Below are 17,704 nucleotides of genomic sequence, written 5' to 3' on the forward strand. Positions count from 1 at the left end.
TCACCCCCTCCCCACCCCGCATAAAGTTTTATGGAGCACACTGCCAGAGGACAGATAATAGTATACAATACAAAATTACATTTGTATAGCAGCTTTCACATCGGGAGAACCGATTAACTCCTTTAAATAAATTAGTTGGAAAAAATATCTGTTTATTAATGGTTTTGGAGGTTATAAGCATAAGTGTATATAAAGATGATTCTTTGAAATACTCTACGAAACATGATACTGTGCAGTTGCATCTATGGAAATGTTATCTGTGGAAAGAAACTGGTTTGAGTTGAAGAATGGAGGTTATAAGGTTAGAAAGACATTTTGAAGTTTTGCTCAATTACTTTTCAGGGGTCAGAGATAAAATTTGCACAACTTTTCCATAAGATATTAAATATTGGGATACAGTCCATGAGAAGGCAGATTGCACGTGGTTTGATGGGCTTCATCACCTTTTCTCATTCCAGACTCTAAGCCTGTCTACTTGCAGAAATGGAACAATCATAGCAAGTTCTTTAAATTTATGCTGCAATTAACCTCAATACTGCAGAAAATTCACATTTGCTGAGATAAAGAAAGCTAAACTGTCGAAAAGAAGCAGAAGCAGAAAATGTTGTCATAGCTGAAGTGATGAGATGACAAGGATTTCATTTATAAAACTATGCATGAGATGTGCTTTCACGTCTTCAAAAACAATGAGATGCCCAAGGATTGTAGGACAAGCAATATTTTACCACTACTTGCAAAGGTGAACGAAAGCTTAATGAAAAGTTGCAGAGGAATCAATCACTGCAAAAGCCAACAATACTATTGGTAACAGAATATGACTGCTTATTAACTCTATCTTGTAGAGTAAATGACAGGTTTTCATTTAGAGAGAAGCCATGTCAGTCAGGTAGATTTTGTGCAGATTAAGTTAGGGGGCAACTGATCAACAACTACATACTTTGTTAACCTCATTGATTTCACAAAATATTTGGTTTGAATGTTTAAAACATGATAGTTTTTCTCCTTGCCAATTTGCGACCCTCACCCTTCTCTACTGAAAGCACTTAACTCTTTTTTTTCTTGAATTAATTGGAATGCATTTTGAAATTTTCATTTATAAAATCATAGAATGTTACAGCCCAGAAACAGGCCATTCAGCCCATGAAGTCTATGCTGACTTGTTTTTCACCAGATGAAACAATCTAATCCATTTCTCCCCATAATATTCCTCCGCTTCATCTATTTAATTACTTTTTAAATAATTTATGACTGATTCAAATACGTTTTTGATGGAAAATTTCACATTCCATCCACTCTCTGTATAAAGAATTTTTTTTATATAACATCCACTTTAATTTTTTTGTGATTATATTAAATGTGTGCCCTCTCGTTACTGATTCACTGAGTGGAAATAATCGATTACTATTTACCTTATTGTAACCCTTTATAATCTTGAAGACCTCCATCAGGTCACCCCTTATCCTTCTCAGCTCTTGTGACAAGAGTCTTCTTCTTAAAACATTCATTCAACTGGCTTAAATCAAGCATGGAACAAAATCCTCTCTTTTTTTTGGAGAAGAGAAGAAAATCTTTTTCCCTGGTGGTACAAGTTTGATTACTCCAAATTGTAAGAAAGTATCAATCTCAATTTAAATGTGCATTGTCTGTGGCATAACCAGAATGCTGCAGATAATAATAATCCTTGCATTTGATATAGCGCTTTTCACATCTTCTAGAAGTCTCAAAGTGCTTTACAGAATATACTGTAAAGTGAATTTACTGTATATTTGTGGGCGAAACTCAGCAGCCAATTGCACACAGCAGTGCCCCCACAAACAGTCATGGATTGAGTAAACAATTATAATTTTTTTTAAGGCTTATTATCCCCGGAAAAGCGATCAGCCAATCAACTAACATCCAGGTTCCTACTTACTGCTAAGTAAACAGAGGCGTGTTGAGTAAGGAAACGTGTCCAATATTTCGCCCTGCCAGGAATCGACCCCAGGTGTTTCACTTGCGAGGCGAGTGCTCTAACCACTGAAATGCAGGACTCCACTAATTAGATGCACTAATCTTCCTGAATTAAGAAATGCATTGAAACTAAATTGAGTAACCTGTGGATATTAATTCCCTATTTGAAACCTATTTCTTGGAGGTAGTTTTTTTCAATTTTGAGGGTAACTTACTCTCATATTTTGGTGCTCTAGTTATTTTGAGCCAAATTCATCTGTAACTGAAAAGGTACACAGCTCAATGATGGTCTGACCATCCATTGGAGGATCACAAAAAAGGCCTTGGAATGACCCTCCCTTTGATTTTACCCTTACAATAAATCATTAGCTATGGCACTGAATTAAGAGAACTGAGAAGTGTGGTTAATTGAACCTGCATCTGAATAATGAGCTACATTGTTACTCCAAAACATTTGTTGACTTTACCAATTTTTTTTCTTCAATGAAAGAGCCAAGAAAATTATCCTAAATTGTTAAATGTAAAGTTTAACCAAATTTAAAGTTTAACAAAGACAGTCAGACTGACGCATCTACTGACTTGACTCTGTAATTTTCTTTCTCCTAAACATCTGAAAACTGATCACAATAATAAACTGATCTAAGAAAATCTGTTCATCCTTGGTCACAAAATAATCTTAATGGATGGAGCAGTGGGTTAGATCCCTTTTCACTGTGGGGCCTCTTTTCAGTTTAAGAGCTAACACTATTGTTTTTTTTACTCTCACAGCAAATGTTATGGGAGAACAGAATGGTGATAGCTTACTCTTATAGTTGACCTGATCTATTCCACTAAAACTGTAAGAGGGGTCAAGATAGAAATTCTGTGTTGTGATTCTTTTAAATTTGGGGGATTTCTGGGCTTATATACGACTCAATGAGTGCGGAGCGATACTTGGCTATTTTTTTCTTTTCAATGAATGATTTGATATTTTTGATTTGCACTAATCTTCCTGAATTAAGAAATGCATTGAAACTAAATTGAGTAACCTGTGGATATTAATTCCCTATTTGAAACCTATTTCTTGGAGGTAGTTTTTTTCAATTTTGAGGGTAACTTACTCTCATATTTTGGTGCTCTAGTTATTTTGAGCCAAATTCATCTGTAACTGAAAAGGTACACAGCTCAATGATGGTCTGACCATCCATTGGAGGATCACAAAAAAGGCCTTGGAATTACCCTCCCTTTGATTTTACCCTTACAATAAATCATTAGCTATGGCACTGAATTAAGAGAACTGAGAAGTGTGGTTAATTGAACCTGCATCTGAATAATGAGCTACATTGTTACTCCAAAACATTTGTTGACTTTACCAATTTTTTTTCTTCAATGAAAGAGCCAAGAAAATTATCCTAAATTGTTAAATGTAAAGTTTAACCAAATTTAAAGTTTAACAAAGACAGTCAGACTGACGCATCTACTGACTTGACTCTGTAATTTTCTTTCTCCTAAACATCTGAAAACTGATCACAATAATAAACTGATCTAAGAAAATCTGTTCATCCTTGGTCACAAAATAATCTTAATGGATGGAGCAGTGGGTTAGATCCCTTTTCACTGTGGGGCCTGTGTTCAAATTCAGCTCAGAGATGCAACTCAAAAGGAATTGAATGCATCAGAGTAAGTTCAGAGAACAACAACTCTTTTCAGTTTAAGAGCTAACACTATTGTTTTTTTTACTCTCACAGCAAATGTTATGGGAGAACAGAATGGTGATAGCTTACTCTTATAGTTGACCTGATCTATTCCACTAAAACTGTAAGAGGGGTCAAGATAGAAATTCTGTGTTGTGATTCTTTTAAATTTGGGGGATTTCTGGGCTTATATACGACTCAATGAGTGCGGAGCGATACTTGGCTATTTTTTTCTTTTCAATGAATGATTTGATATTTTTGATTTGCACTAATCTTCCTGAATTAAGAAATGCATTGAAACTAAATTGAGTAACCTGTGGATATTAATTCCCTATTTGAAACCTATTTCTTGGAGGTAGTTTTTTTCAATTTTGAGGGTAACTTACTCTCATATTTTGGTGCTCTAGTTATTTTGAGCCAAATTCATCTGTAACTGAAAAGGTACACAGCTCAATGATGGTCTGACCATCCATTGGAGGATCACAAAAAAGGCCTTGGAATTACCCTCCCTTTGATTTTACCCTTACAATAAATCATTAGCTATGGCACTGAATTAAGAGAACTGAGAAGTGTGGTTAATTGAACCTGCATCTGAATAATGAGCTACATTGTTACTCCAAAACATTTGTTGACTTTACCAATTTTTTTTCTTCAATGAAAGAGCCAAGAAAATTATCCTAAATTGTTAAATGTAAAGTTTAACCAAATTTAAAGTTTAACAAAGACAGTCAGACTGACGCATCTACTGACTTGACTCTGTAATTTTCTTTCTCCTAAACATCTGAAAACTGATCACAATAATAAACTGATCTAAGAAAATCTGTTCATCCTTGGTCACAAAATAATCTTAATGGATGGAGCAGTGGGTTAGATCCCTTTTCACTGTGGGGCCTGTGTTCAAATTCAGCTCAGAGATGCAACTCAAAAGGAATTGAATGCATCAGAGTAAGTTCAGAGAACAACAACTCTTTTCAGTTTAAGAGCGAACACTATTGTTTTTTTACTCTCACAGCAAATGTTATGGGAGAACAGAATGGTGATAGCTTACTCTTATAGTTGACCTGATCTATTCCACTAAAACTGTAAGAGGGGTCAAGATAGAAATTCTGTGTTGTGATTCTTTTAAATTTGGGGGATTTCTGGGCTTATATACGACTCAATGAGTGCGGAGCGATACTTGGCTATTTTTTTCTTTTCAATGAATGATTTGATATTTTTGATTTGTGAGTACTGATTATGATTACAGATTCAGGCAATAGCCTTTTGAAATTACTGCTTTCAGAAATAACGTTTGGTTAACTTCACAATTAATTAATTAATTAATTAATTTCACAAATAATTCTGGATCATCAGGTAATACTGAGCCATTGATCTACATTTTCAAAATCCTTGAATAAAAGATTCCTAGTCTGATTTCAAATGAAGTAATTTTAAAGTTATCCCTCTGTATAGTAGTCTCTTCTCTGCATAGAGGCATAAAACACTTTTCAGACACCTGTCATCCTTTTGGCCTTTCTGAGCACAACTGTCAGTTTAGTGCCAATGGGGTAAATAATAAACCATTTTATGCCGTGGGCTCACGCTCACTGCAAACTGGGCTGTGATTGCCCAAACATATTCGCAAAGGATACTTAAAGCTACACGAGAGGAGATTAGAATGAAATATTACTGTAAGAGTCAAAGGAGTTCAATTCTTAGTTCAGAAAGAATTCCCTTCAACCAACGTTACAATATATTCAATATATTTTTTATGCCAAAGCATGGTACTTTGCTATGCAATGGTTTTGATGTGCAAAGATATCTTGGCAAAGTGCTTCTATGTAATCGTAATCTGATGACTTGTGAGGTAGAAACTACTCAGTATTTTCTAAAATAAAAGGAGCCAGAGATAGGGCAATAATAAAACTGTTATACCAACTGCTTCCGTGGGCAAAGCTGTAGTTACTTCTTACTGATTGCATGAGTGTGAATTGAATAAGTTTTGTGGACTAGATGACTCAATATAGACAGACACTGAACTGAGCACTCCATTTACAGAATCATTTAATATGTAAGATAACATCCATATTTCCTTGATGCTTTCACAAATGTACACAATGGGGTGCCAGGCATTTCTCAACCGACTAAATGTTACAAAGACTGATGTTATAATTAAAATACAGCTAGAAGTAGTAACAAAACAACTAACCAACATTTCCAAGCCAAATAAAATAACATTGGTTACATTTCTAGTTCTTGGAACGATGGGGTAATTTGGGTGTGGATTTATGTGGTAATTAGCACATGCATTCATTATAGCAACATTATGATAATGATAGAACACATGTGGCCCACCACATTTTTTTCAATGGTCATGTCTGACAAGTCCTCTGGACATAGGACTTATGCCTTAAGGATTGTGACATTTTATGCCAATTAGTGGGATATCATCTTGACTAAACACAAACTCAGCGTAAATGTTGGGTTCCAAACAAGAGTCCAATGCAAAATCTAAAACTTGCCCCAATTAGCTTTTTGGATGAAACCATTGAGAAATTGTTTGAGAAGGGGCTTCTGCTTTCAGCACACCTGGGGGTGGAGAGGTCGGGTCAGTCAATATGTTCAATGGAAGGTCGCTCAATTGAAAACATGTGTAATTTAACACGTAGGTGTTAATTAACACATCACAACAACATGAAATTTACTCCAATGTGTTATCAGTTCAGTTCAATAAATAGTCAATAACTGTGTCTCTGAACATGCTACTGTTCTGTTCTCTAACCTGTTGATTTTAATTAATCATGCCATGTGATAAAGTAACTCACTTGGGAAGAGCTCAGTTCTAACTAGAAGTGATGACTACCTTCTGTTGGCGCATTCATCGCATATTAGTAAAAGTTTCTTCACTTTAAAACTGATGCAAAACAAGATTTCAAATATTTTTTCTCTGAACTCGGAAACCTGGAAACTGCTTCTCAAGTTTTTACCTGGTATAGTTTCATTCATTTTTCACATTAAAAAATGTGGAAAATATTATCTTCATCAAAAATGTTATAACGTGCCAAGACTTCATTAGCAAAAACAAGCTGAATAAGTCAGGTTCTTCTTTGAAATTTTCCACTGAAAATAAGCTGGATAGAGCATGGTAAGACTGGATCAAAAGAAGCTAATCATGCTTAACCATGCCCCAGAGCACATGAACACATAATACGATTTGCACAGTAACTGACTCTCATATTATGAGTTGTTTGGGGTGTTCTACTACTGGGTTAGCAGAATTGGTATTCTAACTTAAAAGCTTTGGTAAATGATGAAGGCCCCATGCTGAGATGGTAATTAATCTAAGTGTAAATGTTACCAATGTACTTTGTTTTAAAAGTATGATTTTTAAAATATAGAAATCTGATGTATTTCACATTAAAAAGTTTGTTTATTATGATTTTCATAATAATTATAATTATACCAGGTGAAAACTTGAGATTTGTTTATTATAATTTTCGCCCACAAATATACAGTCAATTCACTTTACAGCATATTCTATGAAGTGCTTTGAGACATCTAGAAGACGTGAAAAGCGCTATGTCAAATGCAAGAATTATTATTATATTATTATTATTTTACTCTGCCAGTTCGTAAATGAAAATACATTGAATTTTGAAATAAATTCACACTTGTGTTTTTCATCATTTGTATAATTTGTAAAATGAGAATAAAATGTTTTGTATCCCCTTGTTGTTAAAAAATAATAATATATAGTTGTTTGATATTCTAGAAAAAGTACACAAAGTCTGAAAAGTTAACATTACAACAACAGCAACAAAATTACATTTGTATAGAACCTTTCACGTCGGGAGGACGTCCCAAGGCACTGGACAGACAAAGTTACGGACCCGAGATGGTGGTCGGGGTGGGGGAGCGGGGAGGGCAGGGCGGGAAGCAGGGAGATCGAAAACACGGTCGAAGAGGAGGCTCTTAAGGTGGGTCTTGAAGGTGGCGAGGGAGGGGGCGAAATGGAGGAACTGCGGGATGGAGTTCCAGAGGGTGGGTGCAGAGTGGCGGAAGGCCCGCCCGCCGATAGTGGGGTGAGCATGGCGGGGGACGTGAAGCAGGCTGAAGCTCACTGAGCGGAGGAAGCATAAGCATTAAAATCCTGATTTTGATTTATAAATTCCTAAGTGGAAAATATACATTTAGAGATTATTTTAAAGTACAGTTAGATCTCAAGAATGATCTGGATTTAGAAGACCCTTCAGCCCATCCGATCTCAACGCTCCAGAACAGCCACTCTACCACAATAATAATTCTTGCATTTGATACAGCGCCTTACTATGTCTTCTAGACGTCTCACAGAGTTTCACAGAATATACTGTGAAGTTAAATGAGTGTATATTTTGCGGGCGAACTGCAGCAGCCATTCCCCAACCTGCAAAAAGCTGCTTTTTAAATGAGTCCAGTGTGCTGGCCTGGATTGTTACAGACTACATTCTCCGCCAGGCTGTTCCAGTCATTAATTACTCTCTGCGTAAAGAAAATCTTCCTAGTATTTGTCCTGAAATTGCCCTTTACAACTCTAAACCTATGTCCAAGTTAATAATAATCCTTGCATTTGATATATTAAAGCACATGAAAAGTTGTATCCTAAAGTATTAGGTAAATTGTAGTGCCATATTAACAGACCATAGTTTAACAAAAGCATTAAAACCCTGATTCAGAAACTAAGGGTTAATTCTGTGTATCAAGAACAGAATTCTAGTTAGTGACATGGTCTGGGAGAGCTTTACACATGTTGCTGAATCTTTGTTTTTGGCATTCTATGTAGACCTTTTGGATCGATAGAGAAAGAGGAGGTTCCACTGCAGAAAATAGAGATAACATAAGAATGATAACATAGTAATAACAGAGACTTGAAGTAGGCACAAGAAACTCTTCAGTTGTTCCTCCTGTGATAATCATTTGAGAACTGATAAGCCAACTAGATTAATACCTAAAATATAGAAAAGAGTCTTAGCTGGGATAAGCAGCTGCATAGAATTGGGTTATATTCTTCAGAGTTGAGAAGGTTAAGGGGTGAACTCACTGAGGCATTTAAAATAATGAAGGGAATTAATAAGATGGATAGTGGACAACTCTTACTTCTGGTAGACAGATACAAAACGAGAGGGCACCATTTTAAAATTGGAGCCAAATTGATTTGAAATGAGATCAGAAACCAATTCTTCAAAGCTATAAGAAAGTATAATCCATTGCCCCAGAGGCATAATTAATTGTCTTGTTTAAAATAGGGATAGATACTTGAGGTATTAAGGGGGTTGGAGAAGATGTGGCAAAATGGGATTAAAGTATCTGGCAGAATAGGCTGAATGGACTTTCCTTTATCCGTGTTCCTAACTCCATCACGAAGGTGGACTTTAGGATGGTATAGCCTATCTTTGCTAACTCTACCAGTCACCCCTCTACCTCGCCTCTGGCTCAGAGTCAGGCTCCGCCACTGTTAAGCGCTCTGAGACGCTACCCTGTGTGGAGGGTGGTATATAAACGCAAGTTGTTGTTGATACCTATGGAGGGTGAAATAATCACACAGAGGAAACTACATCTGATGATATCCATCAGACAGCTGATCATGAAACACTATATCTGAGTCAAACCATTTCTTTAAAAATTACTGTATTCACCCAATTAATACGGTACATGATCTGTTTCAGCAAAGTTAAAGATAAGCAGAACTATTTTTACTTCATACTAGAGTTGAGCTAAAAGGGATAACAATTATCATTCCCCTTTAATTAGGACATTATTGGGACACAAATAATCTTGATTCATTGTTTATACGTCATTTAATTTGTAGCATCTTTTGCACAAATTAATGATATGCATACAAAACAAAATTTAGAACAAGCAAGGATCCTATTTTTCTCTCGTTATCAGCACATTCTTAGAAAATCCAGAGTTACAAGTAGTGGTCCCCTGTCCTCAAAGATAGTTATGCTCCGCATTCTATGGACAAGCTGCCTATCGAAACACCAAGACCAATTGATTCTCATTTGGTGTAAGAACGTTTTGGGACAGAACAATCAAACTTTCCATTTTCTGATCAATAAAAGAAGTGCAGTTGGTGATGACAGGAGAAGAACTGATAGCTGTTAATCCATTATAGCACAAGAAGGAGTAGGTCATATGGTTGAGCCTCAATTTCCCCATGTTGAATAGGTGACTACCAATGGTTTTCAAATTAAATTCAATGAAAAATGTTGAATTTATTCTATGTATTCTATTCTATAACAATTTTGTTGTACACCTAAGTTGAATAAAAACGTGACAACTATAATTAAATTCTCAATTTACACTGTGAGCAGTTCAATTTTAAATTAGGCAAAAAAAAGCTAAACTGTATTGTTACAATTCATAGATCCATTAATGATAGGAAGCTATAGTTTGAAAGTAAAATTACTTTGCAATCAAAATCTTTAATAACTTATTACATGAAAAGGATAACTTTAATTTCTTAAGTAGCTCACGTTAGCAGGAAGCCATCCCTTAGGAACCATTTCAGAACTTTTGGATATATTATAAATGGTATTATTATAATTCTTTATATTTTGCTATAAGATAGGATTTACCTTTTGAGGATGGATTTTCTGCTTGACATCCACAAAAATTACTCTGAAATGAGCAAAGCTCTCATATAAAATTAATTTTCATCAGTCACATAAGCAATATCAAAATTATTAGTCCTCTGGAATGGATTTCTCAGCTTGGACTTTTGCCCAGATTGGTTTGAACTGAACAACCTCAAAAAAATCTTATATAAAGGAATTACAAATGCAAAAGTGAGCACCATTTAAGCAAAAATTGGGATTATTCCTGTACGCTTAATAAAAATGAAGATAACTGGTTGCCTGCTAAAACATTAAAAAGCGGATTACAATGAAATACAAAAATGAGAAATGTGCAGTTTATATAGCACTTTATTAAAACATTAAAGGTAAGGTTTTAAAAAGTTCATTGAATATGTAAAACGTGTACCAATTACACTAATGTAAAATGAAACATAGTCCAATGTTTAGTCCTTGACCCCAAATTAAAGCCATGGAAATGCCAAATGGTAACAAAGCAAATATAAAATAATATTGAAAATAAAAGATCAAAGTTGTTGGTGTAAGGGATCAAAAATGATCTAAATTCAAATGTATATGTCTTTTCCTTACTTGAAAGTTAACATTTTGGTGAAGACTGGATGTATGATACTGTAGAGCCTTTCATGTAAAACAGCTCAGTGTGCTTTACAGAATAAAAATACTTAAAAATTAAGTGAAAAGTTAGTATGTTGGCAAACATTGCAAATAATTTGTGTTAGCAATATCCTACAAACAATTAGAGGCACAGCCAACAAATCTGTATTTTTTTGGAGCCAATTTGAATAAGGAGATATGTTACATCAATGGATCCTTTACATCTGGAAAATATGAAAGGATTTATGATGTTAATTCTTCAATTTTTTAAATCTACAACAGCAGGAAATAAGCCACTCTTCCTGGAATGGAATAACTCTGGAAAACATCTCCTTGTACTTAAGTTCCTTGCACCTAGTTTGTACATTATCTTCACAAATCCAATTAAATAATTACTTCATCATGTGTGTTTGTTGGTGGTGATGAAATTATATGATGGTCTATTATATCAATAGAAATGTCATTGTAACCTGAAATGCAGATAACCTGGATATCAGCAACATTATGCAAAACTATAGTAACCTTAAATGATGGTACACCAAACCATTACGAAGAAAATTCACTGTGTTCAGGTTTACAAATAAATTCTTGACTTGGGTTTAGACACTTCAGGGACTGTGATGACAAGCACACTGTAAAACAGATTACTTGTTTATGACAGTAAGATTAAAGTTCAGTCTGCATGATGGTGTCAAGAATTCACAACAACATAGCTCAGTCTGCTTTGCTGGTTGCTGTCCTCGTTGGATTAGCAGATCAGTTTCAGAAAACCCTTTTGTTGGCCGCTGTTCTCTGCTGCTGTTCCGCCCCAGATCAGCCTGTAGAAGTCTCATTGCAGGCTGCTCCTTTGCAAATCAGCCTTCAAAGGTCTTCCTAGTGGCTTCTCTTTCACAAATCAGTCTTCAGACAACCTCTTGCTCTTTGATCTAGATCAACATCCGAGGTCTCCTTGCTGGCTGCTCTGTGACCTCTGCCCCAGATTAGCCAAAAAGGTCCTTTTTCTGGGTGATCCCTTGACCCTGCAGAGAGTGTTCCCCCAGCTAGTTCCTCCTCCCCAGCCTCTATAGCTCCATTATTAGCTGCTCTGCACTGGATTGCTATTACATTTTATTATCCATCAGAATTTATCAAAATATTTACACTCTGACAACTGCCTATTGGCTAAAACATTTATTTTGTCAAAAAACACCTAGTTGCTTCAGTTGACTAGAACTATCACATACTGTACTGTAAGATGATAAAGAGAGTCATGGCTTGATTTAGGGACTCTGTGATTTATTTTAACACAAGATTTGACAGTCAATGTATTGATTTGTAATAGAATTAGGTCCCCTGGCCACTCTCTCACTATTATATTAAAAATAGGTTAAAATGCTGTCACCATCTTGCTGATGGATATGATGGACAGAACTCTTGTTTCTCATATATGGTTTATTCAATTTTGTTCCCATATATGTGTCACCTTTTTTATACGTATTTTAAAAGATCCTTACACAAGGTCCTCAGGAAGTCCAGTCTATAAAATAAGTGTGTAACTTTTAGCTGTGATAGTCTTTAGTATGCCAGATTCTTGACTTTTAAAATCTATACTTGCATTTCTATTATCAATAAAACATACTACGTCTCACTAAAATATTTTCCTCATTATGACATGAATTTTGCACAACTTCTAAACAACAACAACAACAACAACAAGATTCCATTTATTGAGCGCCTTTCACGTCGGGAGGACGTCCCAAGGCGCTGTACAGTTGGGTCAGGACCCGAGCAGGGGGGAAATGGTCAGGGTGAGGGGAGGGAAGGGAGGGAGCGAGGAGGAGGGAAATGGTCAGGGTGAGGGGAGGGAAGGGAGGGAGCGAGGAGGGGGGAAATGGTCAGGGTGAGGGGAGGGAAGGGAGGGAGCGAGGAGGGGGTAGAGAGTCGAGAGGGGAGCTAAAGGCACGGTCAAAGAGAAAGGTCTTGAGACCGGCCTTGAAGGAGGAAAGGGAGGAGGCGGCGAAGGCACTGGGGGATAGAGTTCCAGAGCCTGGGGGCTGAGAGGCTGAAGGCCCGACCACCGATAGTAGGGCGGTTGGGGCGGGGGATGTGGAGCAGACCGGAGCCAGAGGAACGGAGGGTACGGGCAGGTAAGTAGGGGGATAGTAGGTCAGAGAGGTAGGAGGGAGCGAGGCCGTGAATGGCCTTGTAGGTGAGGATCTTGAATTCAATCCTCTGGGGGATGGGGAGCCAGTGGAGGCGAGCGAGGGTGGGAGTGATGTGGTCGCGAAGCCTGGTGCGGGACAGTACACGAGCTGCAGAGTTCTGAATGACCTGCAGCTTGTGGAGGGAGGTGCCGGGAAGGCCGACGAGGAGAGAGTTCCCATAGTCCAGCCTTGAGGTGATAAAGGCGTGGACCAGAGTTTCAGCAGCGTGAGGGGTGAGGTAGTGCCGTAGGCTGACGACATTCCGGAGGTGATGGAAGGCGGTGCCAGTTGTGGCGCGGATATGGGGGAGAAAGGACAGCTCAGGGTCGAACAGAACCCCGAGGTTCCTGACTGGCTTTGAGAGGTGGAGAGTGCAGCCTTGGATGCTGATGCTGTCAGCGCCTGAGGTGCGGAGGCGCTGACGCGAGCCAATCAGGAGGGCCTCAGTTTTGCGCACGTTGAGCTGAAGAAAGTTATCTCTCGTCCAGGACTCGATGTCGGACAGGCAGGCTGTCAGGACATCGGTGGTCGTGGAGTTGAGGGTAGAGGAGGAAAGGTAGAGTTGGGTGTCATCCGCATACATGTGGAAGTTAACCCCATGTCTGCGGATGATGTCACCGAGGGGGAGCATATAGAGGGTGAAGAGGAGGGGACCGAGGACAGAGCCTTGAGGGACACCGCACGAGACAGTGCGGGGGCCGGAGGAAAAAACATTTGTGGAGACAAAGTGAAGACGGTGGGAGAGGTACGACCTAAACCACTCAAGGACAGGGCCTTGAAGGTTTAGGTGGGAGGACAAGCGGTGGAGGAGGATAGCATGGTCGACCGTATCGAATGCTGCCGATAGGTCGAGGAGGACGAGGAGGCAGAGGGAGCCCTGGTCACAGATGGTCAGGATGTCATTGGTGACCTTGACCAGGGCAGTTTCTGTGCTATGGGCAGCACGGAAACGCGACTGAAGGGGTTCGAATAGTGAGTGGTTGGAGAGGAAAGAGCGCAGCTGGGAGGCGACAACTCGTTCCAGGACCTTGGATAGGAAGGGATAGGTTGGAGATGGGCCGGTAGCTTGATAGCTGCGATGCATCAAGGGAGGGTTTTTTTAAGGTGGGAGTGATGGTGGCAGTTTTTAAGGGAATGGGAATAGAGCCAGAGGAGAGGGACAGGTTGATGATGTCTGTGATATGTGTGTAGGAGTCGGAGTGTGGGAGGGAAGGGGTGGGTGGTGGGTGGATGTTGGAGGGGAAGTGACTGCGGAGCGGATTCCCTTGATCTTGGATTCAAGGAAATCCAGCATCTCCTCGCAGTGAAGGTTGGAGGAGATGACCTGCGCGGGGTGGCGGGGGGACAGAGGAGTTGGGATGTGGTAGAGAACAGTAGCCTGGGGTTGTCCTTCGCCTCCAGGATTATCCTGGAGTAGAAGGACGATTTGGCCGAGGCTAGAGTGGAGCGGTAGATTTTGAGGAGGTCCAGACAGATTTGAGGTGGGAGTGATGGTGGCAGTTTTTAAGGGAATGGGAATAGAGCCGGAGGAGAGGGACAGGTTGACAATGTCTGTGATATGTGGGGCAAGGAGGTGGAGCTGGGAGATAAGGAGTAGAGTGGGGATGGGGTCAAGGGAGCAGGTGGTAGGTTTCAGGGAGAGGATGAGTTTGGTGACAGAGGATGGGGAAATTAAAGATACCATAACCCACTATGTTCAATCTGCAAAATTATGACTTCTCCAGTATGTTATTTTCCAATACAAGGCACTTTATGCTAAACCAAACATCAAGGAAAATGCTTGATTCTGTTAGATCCTATTGATTTTAAATACACAAAATAACTGTGTTGTCTCCACGTTTACAAAATTAATACACATTTCAGTGAGTCTTTTGTTTTTAGATTATACTGTATTTTTATTGGTTGGAACAACTGCATATTTAATTCCAACTTTATCTTACAGTTGTTAACTATCACAGTTTCTGTCTGTAGACGGGATGCTGTAGCTGCTGTCCGTACAAATTCTGGGTGTATGAAAAAAGGGAGACTTCGATGGTCAGTAGAATTGTAGGAGTGAATTCCTTCATATCATTACCCTTTCCAGTCAAATGATTGTTAGCTGAGCAGGATTTTTCTCCAGGAGGTGCAATTACATTCAATAGAGTAGGGTTTCTGTGATATGTGGAAGAAGTGGGCTTGATGCACCAAATTGATTTTATACGTTCCAAGTTTTGGCAAATCCCCTAACACTGTAATCCTTAATCCAACAATAAATACAAACCAAGTTAAGAATAATCCTTGCATTTGGCATAGCGCCTTATCATGTCGTCGAGACTTCTCAAAGCACTTCACAGGATATATGTTAAAGTGTTATACGATTGTATATTTTGTGGGCAAAATGTAGCAGCCAATTTGTGTTCAGCAATGTCCCACAGCCAGCCATGGAGTGAGTGACTAATTTTATTTGGGGGATTTGTTAGCCAGATCGCCAGGATAGTGCCATGGGATCCTGAACAGCTAGATGGGACTTCTGCTTACCGATTCATTCAAAAGACGGCACCTCCAACAATGCAACAACCCCCCCAGCACTGCACTGGAGTGTCATCTTAGATTATGATTCCAAGTCCAGACGTGGGGCTTCAACCCACAATCTTCTGACTCAGAGACAAGAGTGCTACCATTGCGCCAGGCTGACACATCATCTAAACTGTCCTGTTAAAAAAAATTCCAACATAACTCTTTTTCAAGCCAAAAAGCACACAAATGCAGGCGCCTTTCCTTTTCAATTACAAAAACAGATGAATATTATCATAAACACACTGAAACCAGGAAACAATATTCAATAATTTTGTCTGTATAGATTCTGAATAAAAATATACTCTAGTGTTTGTTCCATGTAAGTAACATACCTTTGAGCAAAGATAACCCTTAAAAAAACACTGCTTGAGTTTCAATAGATGTGTTGCTACCTTGTAACACATTCTAGATTCTGTATTGTCCTATGTGTAATTACTGAACGTAAAAAGTGAGCAATAGTATGCAATTTAAAATTATATTAAATTGCAGTACTGCATTACCCTTTACCAGATTAATAGCAAATTCCCTTTTGAGTGGTAGAATCATTTCCAGATTGCATGAAACCAAATTGGTACAGAAGGTGTTAAAGATAGTGACTTACATATTGTCATTCACACGATTTCTCCATTCTTCTTTCTTCAATTCTTCTCTGCACTCCGCCTCTGATATGATTGATGTTGCCGACCGCAAGGTTGGATCCAAAGGCTTGTAGCGCTGTTGCAATACTTCAACAACATCACGGAAAGGACCCTGACAGGTACAGGATAAGGTAAATGTTTTATTGTTGTGTTTTTTGACACATTATTGATGACTGAGGAACCCGAGCGTCTGTGTAAGTGCTGCTAGCTCCTCTATTGTAAATTATTTATAAAAGTAATACCTTTCGATATACAGTTACAAAGAATATGAAAGTTGATAACATTTTGTTGATAGATGGGAATTCAAAAATGTATAAAAGTTTGATTTTGAAACTGTTAATCAATATTATATTGAGTTGAAGAATTCTTTGCAAAATATTGTTGAAGTGTAGAGTGGATATGGCCTCTTCATATTAATCTGCAATTATTCACATTCTAATTCCTGCTCCAAAAATATCTAAATATCTCCTCTTTTTAAGTGTGTTTTACCACCAACATCTTTCTACTTGACAGGATGGGACAATTGAGCCTGAGGACATCTTCACAATGACCAACAATGCTACCTGATAATCAGCCAACAGTATAGTATGGCACTATACAAAGAGGACACACCACATATCCCCCAGAGAACTGACTAAATGAACCAATCTGAGGCTGGCAAATTCAAATCTTTGTTACAGCAGCCATAATGTTGATCCAAGACTATCTTGAACTGTCACTTGTAACGTCATATGTTTAAACAAACTACAGATGTGAAGAACTCAAGCAGTTGAACACCTGAACTCTGAGTCTGAATTGTTTGAATTTCTGATCTCATTTTACCTTGTATACTTTAGTTGTTCAATTTTGTTAGTGGCCAAGTCACCAGCGATGTTCTTTTTATGGTCAATGGGAAGTGGGGGGTGGACGGGGAAGGAAAGGAACCTGCAGAGATTGGGGAAAATAGATAACATCCCAACTGGTCTTGCTTGAATTGACAGCATTGACAGCTGAATGAAACTATGACTTTAAAATGGTGAGAGCCAAGAAGTGGGAGAGAGAATGATAGAGAAAATAAATGTGTCAGGTATTGTGGTTTGAAACTACAGTGTCCATCTTAAGTTGCCAAAGTCCTAGAATGCGTTGTTGCCAATCAACTCCTCGCACACCTCTCCTCCCACTCCCTCTTTGAACTCTTCCAGTCCAGCTTCTGCCCTGCCCACAGTACAGAGACTGCGCTTGTGAAAGTCTCAAACAACATCCTCTCTATCTGTGACCAGGGCTCCCTCTGCCTCCTTGTCCTTCTGGACCTCTCACCGCTTTCAACACAGTCGATCACGCCATCCTCCTCCACCACCTTTCCTCCATCATCCACCTCAGTAGGACCGCACTCGCCTGGTTCGAATACTACCTCACGAACCGCCAGCAGTACGTCTCTACAAATGGCTTTTCCTCCCGCTTTCACCCATGGGGCACCCCAAGGATCCATCCTTGGCCCCCTCCTTTTCCTAATCTAT

The 17,704-nt window shown here is 38.8% G+C and overlaps 1 protein-coding gene across 1 annotated transcript in view; it reads right to left on the bottom strand.

Annotated features, from left to right (window-relative positions):
- The window catches only part of spata17 (spermatogenesis associated 17), a 111,200-nt gene that overhangs the window by 52,346 nt on the left and 41,150 nt on the right, over nucleotides 1-17,704 (bottom strand). Inside the window, exon 8 of the mRNA XM_042333756.1 lies at nucleotides 16,172-16,320. Within this exon, the coding sequence (XP_042189690.1) occupies nucleotides 16,172-16,320 (149 nt within the window). The remainder of the gene's footprint in view (nucleotides 1-16,171; nucleotides 16,321-17,704) is intronic.

This window comes from Callorhinchus milii, unplaced genomic scaffold (genome assembly GCF_018977255.1).
Source record: "Callorhinchus milii isolate IMCB2004 unplaced genomic scaffold, IMCB_Cmil_1.0 Scaffold3, whole genome shotgun sequence".
NCBI classification, from domain to species: domain Eukaryota; kingdom Metazoa; phylum Chordata; class Chondrichthyes; order Chimaeriformes; family Callorhinchidae; genus Callorhinchus; species Callorhinchus milii.